Here is a 12140-nt window from a genome sequence, read left to right as displayed (position 1 = left end):
TTAATGAAAATCAGTATATAAGTTGCAGACATAATTCATCTATAACAATACTTCATGTAAGGTTCTTGATGGAGCTCCTCTGTACTCTTCAACCTCCTATTCACTCCTTAAACTGCTACGATCTGATTAACTCCTCTGCTACCCTGAAACTGCTCTCGTTAAAGTCATCAGTGACTTAATTGCTGACCAAATAGATACTTTTCAGTCCTTTAGGTGATATTTGGGTAGCGTTTGACATTGTTGTCCTCTCCCTGCTTCTGAAAACCCTCTCTTAGCTTCTGTACATTTCTTTCTCCTGGCTTTGCTCTTTAAATATTTGTTCTTAAATTCTTTTGTGAGTTTTCTTTATCAACTTGTTCCTTATATGTTGGCTTTCCCAGAGGTTGGCCTGTGTGTGTGTGTGTGTGTGTGTGTGTGTGTTATAGCCTAAATCCTAAGCTTTGGTCCATGTTAGATCTTTTTTTTTTAACTATTTATTTATTTATTTTTAAAAAAGATTTTATTTATTTATTTGACAGAGAGAGACACAGCAAGAGAAGGAACACAAGCGGGGGGAGTGGGAGAGGGAGAAGCAGGTCTCCTGCAGAGCAGGAAACCCGATGCGGGGCTTGATCCCAGGACCCTGGGATCATGACCTGAGCCGAAGGCAGATGCTTAACGACTGAGCCACCCAGACGCCCCGGTCCATGTTAGATCTATAGCCAACAATTTGTTAGACATTCTACTTGCATGAACCTAGCTTCCTAGGGTCTTCATACATTTTTTCCCCCTTTTTTCTGGAATGCTTTCCCTGCCTTCATCTCTCCTTTTCTCTGTCCTTCCCTTCCACCCTACTTTCCTGTTATCTTTTATTCATTCTTCAAGGCTTTGTTCCAATGTTACCTCCTCCGAAAAGCCTTCTCTGATTGTCCCCCAGCCCAGTGTGAGTTAAAAGGTTTTCCTATGTACCTCCATACCCCGTTATCATTAACACTTATCACTGAGTGCCATAACAATGTGTTTACAGAGAATTAACTTCCCTACTAGATTGTTAGGATGGTCAGATAGCTTCAACAAAAATACTAGAATATTTGATGAATACTTAGAGATTAAAAATAATGCCTATGATACAAGAAGTTTATTGACATTTAATATTTCATTTTAGACTTTTTAGTTTTTATGAATTTTTAACTTTTTGAAAATGCTGACTTAAAATATCTGATATTTTAAAAGGAATATAAGGACAAATACAAATGTCATTTTTATTGATTTGGTGCCACATTTTCATTGCTATTTTGGAATTTATTTGAAAATTAATCAAAAAATTATATTACATGCAATTGTTACACATGACGCTAAAAATTCTTTCCTTACTGGCATAGTTACTGCAATTAAAGCAGAATATTTAACAATTCTAGAGCAGTTCTTTGCCAAAAATATATTTCCATGTGTCAAAACTCTTTTTGTTTCTGTGGTCCTTGTATTCAGTCTGTTTAACCTCAAAATTATCGAAAGAAAGGTATTTACAATAATTAGGTCTATTCAGCACAATATGTTGAATTTTGAAAAGGTACACTCCTTTCTCCAAATATTTGAAAGCCCTTCAAAGGTAAATTTAGTGAGTACATGAACTTGTAACTAATTCTTTGGCAATACAACTATAACAGTTTCACTAAAAAACTTATCAACTAATTTTCTCAACTTATTTCATAACAATAATGTGTGCTAGGTACACTAGTAAACCTTTCATCTTTTGATAATTCATAACAACCTGTGAAATGATTATTATCACTCCTGTTTGGCAGGTGGAGAAACTCACACTCAGAAAGTTAGGTAGCTTGCCCAAGGTCACACAGCTAGAAAATGGCAGAGCCAAAACCTATCTGAAGCCAAAATCTGACTCTTAACCACAGTGCTGTGTTACCTACTATCTTAAACTTTTTAATTCTTAATTTAAGGCTACCATCTCTTTTATGATAATATGTTGACAAATATTAGCTTAAAAGACATCTATAAGAAAGATAAAAAGCTAGACCACCCCCCCCCCAAAAAAACCGAGAAAACAAAACAGTAAATTATTTGTCTGAAAGGAATTTGGCACTGGTGTGAACCTCTGAATTGTACTTCTTTCTGGCTCTGGCTGATAGATAGCCATCAGGCAAGTGATTCCTTAGGCTTTGTTGCCCAGAAGTGAGATAAATTCCCAGGAAGATTTATATTCTTAAACCTAGATTTTGAATTGGAAGAATAGGTTATCTTACAGGGCCAGGAAGATAGTGGGAATACTCATGCATGAATTATATTAAAATATAATAATAAAATTGACATATTAGTAAAACAAAGTACTAAGAAATACTAATTTTTATACAGGATAGGTAACATTCATTGAGTGCATATATATGCTGACATTGCCCTAAGCACTACACAGGTATTGGCTCAAATAATTCTTTTTTTTTTTTTTATTTTTTTATTGTTATGTTAATCCCCATACATTACATCATTAGTTTTAGATATAGTGTTCCATGATTCATTGTTTGTGCATAACACCCAGTGCTCCATGCAGAACGTGCCCTCCTCAATACCCATCACCAGGCTAACCCATCCTCCCACCCCCCTCCCCTCTAGAACGCTCAGTTTGTTTTTCAGAGTCCATCGTCTCTCATGGTTCTTCTTCAAATAATTCTTTTGACAACTCTGTGAAGTTATCCTTATTTGACAGATAAGAAATTGAAACATGTGATTTTCACCCCCCACCCCCAGCTACTCAAATACCAGATAAGTAAAGCCTGGTTTGGAAACTCCTTGATGATGAAACCCAGTTTGGAAACTCTGTATTAACTCATCTTTCTATCCCTATTGCCTAGCACAGGTTTTGTCACAGAGAGGGACTAAGTGACTATTAATTGAATTAATAAGCAGTAATCTATACATAAAGAGGCTTGGAACACCCATATTCATGTCTTAATTCCTGTAGCAAAGCATGAAGATTTCTAGAACTTTGACTTTGTCAATATTATTAAAATGTTTAGAGAATAATGTTTTGAAATTCAATACCATGTACTTTGGAGTTTGGGGAGGGTTTTGGTTAGAGAAGATATAGATCCAGCTTTCACTGAAGTGTACAAAACCAAACAAGTTAATTACAGGTTATTACCATATACTATACATCCGTAAAAGTCTAAAAGTCTAAAAGTATGGGTATGGTGTGTCTGGCTGGCTCAGTTGGTTAAGCAACTCGCTCTTGATTTCAGCTCAGGTCATGATCTCAGGGTCATGGGGTCAAGCCCTGTGTGGGGCTCTGTGCTCAGTGCGGAGTCAGCTTGAGATTCTCTCTCTCCCTCTCCCTCTACTGCTCCCCCTGCTCTCTTGCTCTCTCTAAATAATAAATAAAATCTTTAAAAAAAAAAAGTATGGGTGTGTTTGTGAGAGAGAGGGAGGGAGAGAGAGAGAGGTAGAGAGAGAGAGAGAGAGGCAGACAGACATGGGCTGTTAGGGGGATGTTTCTAATCCAAACTTAAGAAATTCTGGAAGACTTTCCAAAATCAGTTACACTGGAGCTGAGTTTTGAAGGTCTGCAGAAGTTAGTTTCCTAAAGAAAAGGTGGGGGCCAGGGAGTTGGAGGTTGGGGAGGCATTGCTGGTAGAAGGGGGCAGTAGAGAAACCAGCACAAAGGCCTGGAGGCAAAGAACTTGGGTCATTTTGGAAACTTCATACAGTTCTGTGTGGCTGGAAGTTAGAATTGGAGGAAGGGTACATGCAGAGAGAGGAGTTTAGAGAGGAGAGACAGTGGCCAACTTGTGAGTGAGTTTTTCATAATAAGCTGTTTGGATTTTATTTTGAAAACAGTATGATAGAGATCACCAGAGGTGGCCAGAGGACCAGAAATAAGATGCTGTTATTACTGTAAGAGAGAGAGCACAGATAACAGTTCAATTACTGAAGTGACACCTTCTGTTATAGTGTAGAACCTATATCTCCCAAACCATTTTATTTCCTGTTGCAATTCTAACAGAATTCTAGCAGATTCTAGTTTTCCAGTCACTGTAAAGAATAGTAGCCAACTAAAATAAAAGTTTCCGGGCACCTGCGTAGCTCAGTTGTTAAGCGTCTGCCTTCGGCTCAGGTCATGATCCTGGGGTCCTAGGATCAAGCCCCACATCGGGCTCCCTGCTCGGCGGAAAGCCTGCTTCTCCCTCTCCCACTCTCCCTGCTTGTGTTCCCTCTCTCACTGTGTCTCTCTCTGTCAAATAAACAAATAAAATCTCTAAAAAAATAAATAAATAAAAGTTTCCATTGGTCTCGAGCAAATATTATTCATATTGTTAGAGCCATCCCCGAGAGTCGGCTTCTGTCCATGAGATGGATAATTGACTATAATCAATTGATATCCTGAGAAGACACGTGCATCCTTTTGCTTTCAAACCACATTTATCATTAAATTGAGTTTTTATTGCTTTTTTGAAAATTAATTTAAAATTTTTTATGACATGGTTATTTTATATTTTAATAGATCAAAGGCACCAAAGGTAATGTGGGTAGAAAATAAAAACCAGAGTGCCTAAAATAAGAGATATTTTTAAGGCTAGAACTTTAATATTGTGTATCATTATATGTATTCACTCTTTCTTCTCATCCCCACAAGAAAATGTACCCAAATATTTCGGTTTTAAATTATTTAAAAATATCTTTAGAAAAGACACAGCCATGGTTTTCCTTAAATTGTTCTATCACTTAACCTGAGTATGTTTAATCTTACTTCCTAATGGTTCTGATTTTTCCTAATTATTATATAGTCTATCATATATTTTTTAAAAATCTGTTAATTTATTCCATAGTCCCTTTTGTGAGCTAAAATTTTCTATTTTTTTAAAGTATTTCATTTTCTGAATTTAATCATTTGGTTCTCTCCACAATATTCATCATGATATATAAACCCTCTTTCAATGGTAGAATCCTAAGTTGTCTGTGTTGAATGGAAGAATTACTAATAGGTTTAATGAGAGAATTCTCTTTCAACTTTTGTGTTTTTATTCTCTTCTTTAAGCATTTGACTATTGTGCCCAGTTTTTTAAAAAATACATTTACGGTGCTAATGGCTATTTAGCTTATGGAGTACCATAAGTCTAAACAATTATATTTACATTATTTTTTTAAAAGATTTTATTTATTTATTTGAGAGAGAGAGAGAAGAGAGAGACTGAGAGAGAGAGAGACAGAGAGAGAGAGCATGAGCAGGATGGAGGGGCAGAGGGAGAGGGAGAAGCAGACTCCCTGCTGAGCAGGGAGCCTGATGCCGGGCTCAATCCCGGGACCCTGAGATCATGACCTGAGCTGAAGGCAGATGCTCAACTAGCTGAGCCACCCAGGTGCCACCAATTATATTTATATTTATACTAATTAAAGAATGGCATATTATTTTTATGATGTTATCGTTTTATATATATATATAATGTGATTATTTTTTAACAAGATTTTTATGAACCAGAAATTCCCATAATCATTCTAAAAGATGAAGCTTCCCAAGCATTTTTCCTAGTGTGTAGTGAATTGGTAGCACATTTAATTGTAATGTCAGAAGTTTGAATCCCTTACTATAAGTAATTGTGTTACAAAACTTGTATGTTAGAATTATTGCTTTTATTTCTTTAAATAGGAAATATTACATGGTCTGAAAAAATTTATTTAAGTTTTAAACTTTATTTTTCTTGGATAACAATTCTTAAAGCATTGTACTTTTTTCTGCAGATTGATCAGACAGCTGATGCAAGTTTTTTGGGCTGGGTTATTGCTTCATTTAGTCTTGGCCAAATGGTAGCTTCACCTATATTTGGTTTGTGGTCTAATTATAGACCAAGAAAAGAACCTCTTATTGTCTCCATCTTCATTTCGGTCGCGGCTAACTGCCTCTATGCGTATGTGCACGTTCCAGCTTCTCATAATAAATACTACATGTTGGTTGCTCGTGGATTGGTGGGATTTGGAGCAGGTAATATTTATGTATATGTTCGGCTGTGTCAGATTCACATTCACCCTGACATTTATGGCCCTCTATCACCTGGTGTCACCTCCTTATAATCTCATATCTTACATATAGATCTCTCATTGCAAATAGACAAATATCTTTCCTATCATTTTGCCTTTCCTCATAATGTTCCCATTACCTATAGTTTCTTGATTCTGTTCCCATCATTCTTCATCCTTCAAGAATCAGTTCAAGTTCCACATCTTCCATAAAGCTTTCTTAGGTAACTACCCCTTAACAGATCTTTCCTTTCTCTAGCTTGTCTGTGGCACTTGCTTATATCCTGTTTTGCACTGTTTTCACCTTTATCACCAACCAGATAGTAAACTTTTTATAATTAGAGACAATTTATGACTTCCTAAAATATTCTGTGGCCCCTTACAGAGTCTCTTGCCATAATAAGAACTCAAGGAAATTTTTTTCAATAAATTTTTTTTCAGTCAAATTCATAGTGGATTTCTTTTTCTGTTTCTTATATTATGGGTCCTAAGCATGCAGAGTTTGTGACATCTTTTAAAAATAGTTGTAACAATCACTAGTATGCCATTCACTCCATATTTAATGTGCTTTCTCCATATTTTAATGAAGAAAAAAAGTTTAATATTTCTGTAATGCCTTTTTTTCATTCATTCAGATCTTTAACTGTGTTTTCATGCTACTGAAAGCAATATTTTCCATTAATTGATAACATTTTCTCAATGTACGTGCTTGGTATGATCATAAAGAGGGAGCAGTGATTTTTGTTCTATATAAAGCCTAATTAAGTTGAATTTTATAAACTGAAAGATATTTTCTTTTACTTTGAATTATTGTATCTTTTTTTAGGAAATGTGGCAGTTATTAGATCATATATTGCTGGTGCTACTTCCCTCCAGGAAAGAACAAGTTCCATGGCAAACACTAGCGCATGTCAAGCATTAGGTTTTATTCTAGGTCCAGGTAGGTATTTTTCACTTGTCATTACTTAAACTGGGAAAACTTTTGAGGTTCAAATGTTAAATGGAATCCAAGTGTAAAACCTCATAGCTGAAAGGAAACTAGTATTTTTTGATCCAACAGGAGGCTAGGCTCTTTATATGTGTTAACAAATGTCCTCTGAAGTAAATGGTATTAGTCCCATTTTACAGATTAGGACACCAAAGCATAGAGAATCTAAGTAAATTATTCAAGGTCAGCCAGATAGCAAATGGGAAATATGAGGTTTAAACCTAACTCTGACTCCTGAGTATATGTTCTGTGAAATAATCATTTAGCTTGACATCTCCATAATAGTTTGCTTTTTTTCCCTGTTTATTAGAAACAAAATTCTTTTGACTGAGGATTTGAGGAAAGTTATAGGAGGTTCTTAACCCTTTTGCTCTTTGCCCATGCCTTTCAGACTTTTCTAAGGTTGAAGAAAATGAAAATTTTTAAAAGACTGTTTAAAGACCATTTTTCTTCCAAAACTTCATTTGAACTTTGAGTGTAAAACATTATTAATGAGATTTAATACTTCCCCGAGGCAAGTAATTTTTTGCTGATTAGATAAATTAGTAATTTTTATGCTTAGAAAAACATTAAAAAACCATATAATTGGCTCATGCTTTGAATACTGCAGTTACGAATATCATCACTTTGAATCCAGCTCAGTTTACTTCATCATTAATATCCCACCCTCACCCCTGTTTCCATTACTTCCTTTTCGATAGCTAAGAAAAAGCTCTAAAAAAGAGAATCTAATTTATCTTTCACCAAAATCTAATGTTTCAGTTTAGTATTCTGGAGTAAAATATAATAAGCACAAATGTAGAATAATTGGACCAACTGCATTTTATAAAATATACGAGGACATAGTCTGGGTCTTTTTCTACCTCAGTATCTAGCACAGTACCTGGTATAGACTTAGGTTCTCAGGAAATATTTTGACCACTTAAGAAGTATTTTAAGGGTTAAATAATGATAAAACAAAATAAAATAAATGAGGTAAAAACATGTAATAAATCTCATAGCATTTTAGAGCCAAGAAAACTGAGGTTCAGAGACAGTACCTGCTAGTATAAAGGCAGACAGGACATTAGAAAAGAAAAGATTAGCACTAAAATTTATATCGCCTTGTTCATTGATTTGCCACATTTTCAACCTTAGAATAAAAGAAATAATCAAAAAGAAAAAGAAAAAAAAGTATTTTAAAGATTAGCTCATTTAAATATTTTGTATTATATATAGATGCGTAAATACAGGCCTGAAAAAGATGAGATGACCTTTCCTGTAGTAGCCACATTAACAGCACTAGCATTTATTGAATGCTTACTATGTGCTAGAGACTGTTCTGAGTGTTTTATATATAGTGTCTTACTTCATCCTTACCTTAAGGTTACATGTAAATTATTGGAAGAGCCAGATATAGAATCTACATCAGGAAAGCAAACCAGTACTCTTCCAATCTGATTTTTGCCATAGATCCAAATTTAAAAAAAACATATAATTTAAATACCATATACACAGTGATAGTTTGAAATATTGATTTAAAATGTGACATTCTGTTTCTTAAATTAAATCATGATTTATTTATAGAAGAAACTGGATAATTTAGATTTCCTGTGGAGATATTTTTTAAAAAGGAAGATACTGACAAGTTACTTTAGATATAATACGTTGTGAGTATATATTCATCAGTGTTTCTCAAACTTTTCTCATTACTGTCCCCCTAAGGAGCCTTTTTAGACACTTTTTCCTAATACCACAGGTCAGTTGTGTTTCTTTTATGTACTGTATGAATATCTATGCTTTATACAGAAAAAGTAACATTTTGCCCCCTTCCCTTGAACTAACTTTCTTGACTCTATTGAGATGCATGATGTAGATGGATGATTCCATAATGTTGCTTCCAATCTCATGGTAAATGTCTTTCACATTTTTTTAGCTTGTGCCTCCCACTTAATAATTCATCTGTATACATTTTATTTCATTAAGTTTTTCAGACTTGTTTTGCTCTCATTGGAGAAAAAGGCGTGACATGGGATACCATTAAACTACAGATAAACATGTACACAGCACCAGTTTTACTTGGAGCGTTCCTGGGAGTTTTAAATATTATTCTGATCCTTATTCTATTAAGGTAATTAGATAGAAATGATAAAACTACCTTTGTAGATTGTGAAATTAAATAAGCATTATCATTATTGGAAGATAATTATTCCTGTAAAGGCCTTATTTGGCTTTTGATGTCTATAGTTGTGTTCATGTTTTTTTTGATCAGCTAATGAATATAATACTCATAACTGAAATAATGGATAATCCAATAAATGAGAATAAAGTCTTTGAAGACTCAAGGTTTGATCTTGATTTACTAACTATAGGTTTCTAAGTAGGGGAACAGCATGAAAGCAACATTTTAGGTAGATTAATGATTGGTATCAATCTTAAATACAAAAGTTACTTATATCTCTCATATCTTTTATTTATTAGAAGAAATTTTATAAAACTACAAAAGTTTTGTTACTTTATATTTCTTTGGAGTACTTTATCCAAAGGCCCAAAAACATTTACAACAAATGTTTAAAATCACTGGAAAATGTCAAATATTTATTAAGGTAGGTCATGTGTGCTTTTGAATGAATTGAATATTATTTTTCATTTTATAGTATAATATAATAAGAATTGTAACTTGTATCTTTTACATTTTGTTGGTTATATCTCACTGGTAATAATTTCATTACTCAGAAATCAGTAAAGAAACCGTATCAGAATGTGCAAAAATAGGAGGCTACTAATAAATGTAAGTCATTTATCTATTATACTAAGTTTTTCATGGATACAATACTTATGTTTTTCTATTTAAGAGAACATCGTGTGGATGACTCAGGACGACAGTGTAAAAATGTTAATTTTGAAGAAGGTACTATTTAACCTGTTTGACTAAATTACTAGAACATTATCAAAGTGTTTCTGATGATTCTGTCTGTCTGAGATTTACTTGATTTTGCTTCTGAGGACAGTACAGTGGGTGACTGGGGAGGACCTTCAAAATTGAAAGTTACCTAAATTGATTATAATTTTTCTAAGATTTTATTTATTTATTTGAGAGAGAGAGCACAAGCAGGGGGAGCAGCAGAGGGAGAGGGAGAAGCAGGCTCCCCACTGAGGAGGGAGCCCAAAGTGGGGCTCAACCCCAGGACCTTGGGATCATGACCTGAGCTGAAGGCAGACGCTCAACTGGCTGAGCCACCCAGGTGCTCCTAAATTGATTATTTTTTAAAAAGGCATGCCCAGGAGCTCCTGGGTGGCTCAGTCGTGTAAGCGTCTGCCTTCGGTTTGGGTCATGATCCCAGGGTCCTGGGATCGAGTCCTGAGTAGGGATCCCTGCTCCAAGGGTAGTCTGCTTCTCCATCTGCCACTCCTCCCACTCGTTCTCTCAATCTCTTTCTCTCTCTCTCAAATAAGTAAAGAAAATCTTTAAAAAAAAAATTTTTTTTTAATTTTTAAAAATTAAAAAAAAAAATAAAAAGGCATGCCCAGATCAGTTATTTGGTGTTCATGATTGGCAAGGCTAAAACCATTGCTAAAAATCACTTCATCTTGTTCATAAAGAGCCAATGTCCTAAAACCCTGCAGTTCTTTGGAAAGATTTCAGTAACTTTCCTACCAAATGTGTCTTTCTGTCTCAAGCATTTCTTTACTCCCTTAATCATGGGAATAGGTTTCTCTTGTGTATTTTTATTCTTTTGGTATACTCTACAAACATACATTTTCATCCCTTAGATCTTTCTCTGACTCAGAAGTAGGTACCCAATCTGGTCAGTAGGTATATTTTATTAAATAAACCACTATTTAAGTACTAATTTTTTCCTCCTTGTGGAGTGTCCCCCTCTGTGCAAAAGATTGCAACTCAGTTCTTGCCTTTAAGGAGTTTGTAAAGTTGTGAAAAAGACATAGTGTTATTTTACCAAGCACTTTTATAGCAATTTTATTTAATTTTCACAACAAAACTAGTGGAAGGTAAAGTTAAAAGTAGTAGGGTGGAGAGCAGAGTGGTGAGGAGCATTAGTAAGTTTTTGAAAAAAGGAGAAGTGTAACAATAGATTCCATGTGAGACTAACCCAGATGTGTGAAGGCCTGAACTAGGGCAGCAGCTAAGAATGGAGAAGGGAGAGATGTGAGTTTTTGGAGGAAAAAAAAATGAAGATTCTCAACAGATTGAATAGGGCATATTAAGGAATAGAGGGAGTTGTTGAAGATGTCTGTCAGGTTTTGAGTCTAGATAAATGAAAGAATGGGAGAGAACAAGAATTTAGGAAGGGACATTGGCTGAACAGAAAATGATTTCAGTTTAGATCAAGCTAAATATACTGCTACACTAGAAAAACTCAAAAATGCTGGAGGCATTTGTAATTTTGGCACTCGAGATCAAAGCTAGAGATACAAATTTCAGAGTAAGCCAGTGAAAAACACTACAGCAACAAAGAGAGAGTGAGAGAAAAAAGGAAAGGAAGGGGTAGATGAGTTAAGTGTGGCAATATAGGGGCTGAATATATATCTGAAAGTTTTCAGAATAAAAAAGGAAAGAAAAGGAGGGCGCCTGGGTGGCTCAGTTGGTTAAGCGACTGCCTTCGGCTCAGGTCATGATCCTGGAGTCCCTGGATCGAGTCCCGCATCGGGCTCCCTGCTCAGCAAGGAGCCTGCTTCTCCCTCTGACCCTCCCCCCTCTCATGTGCTCTCTCTCTCATTCTCTCTGTCTCAAATAAATAAATAAAATCTTTAAAAAAAAAAAAAAAAAAAAGGAAAGAAAAGGAAAGGAAAGAATGGTGAGGAAGTGCCAGCAGGGGGTATAAGCCACTTTGCTTAAAACGTGAAAAATAGGGTGCTAATTTAAAGGACCTATCAGGTAAAAGGGATGAACAATTTGAAGAGGGTGAGTATAAGGTGCTGAGAAAAGGAAGATACACCAAAGCAAAATCTTTGAGAAGTTAGAAGGGGATAACAATAAGGATCAGTGCTTCACTGACTTTAACATGCTTAGAAAGCACCTGGAAACCTTGTTAAAATGCCAGTTCTGAATCAGTAGGCCTGGGGAGAGGTCTAATTAGGGTTGCCAGATAAAACACAGGATGCCCAGTTGAATTTGAATAATTTTTTAGTGTAAATGTGTCCCAGCCAGTTA

General features: G+C 35.2%; 1 protein-coding gene across 3 annotated transcripts in view; it reads left to right on the top strand.

Annotated features, from left to right (window-relative positions):
- Window positions 1–12140, top strand: part of MFSD8 (major facilitator superfamily domain containing 8) — a 38411-nt gene that overhangs the window by 13469 nt on the left and 12802 nt on the right. For 2 of the 3 annotated variants that reach the window (XM_032412805.1, XM_032412806.1), the window contains 4 exons: window positions 5725–5965; window positions 6827–6940; window positions 8954–9098; window positions 9823–9878. In XM_032412805.1, coding sequence (XP_032268696.1) covers window positions 5725–5965; window positions 6827–6940; window positions 8954–9098; window positions 9823–9878 — 556 coding nt within the window. The remainder of the gene's footprint in view (window positions 1–5724; window positions 5966–6826; window positions 6941–8953; window positions 9099–9822; window positions 9879–12140) is intronic. The other variant, XM_032412807.1, reaches the window with a different exon arrangement.

The sequence above is a fragment of the Phoca vitulina genome, unplaced genomic scaffold (genome assembly GCF_004348235.1).
Source record: "Phoca vitulina isolate PV1807 unplaced genomic scaffold, GSC_HSeal_1.0 scaffold14, whole genome shotgun sequence".
Taxonomy (NCBI): Eukaryota; Metazoa; Chordata; class Mammalia; order Carnivora; family Phocidae; genus Phoca; species Phoca vitulina.
This window is presented reverse-complemented; position numbering and strand designations above follow the sequence as displayed.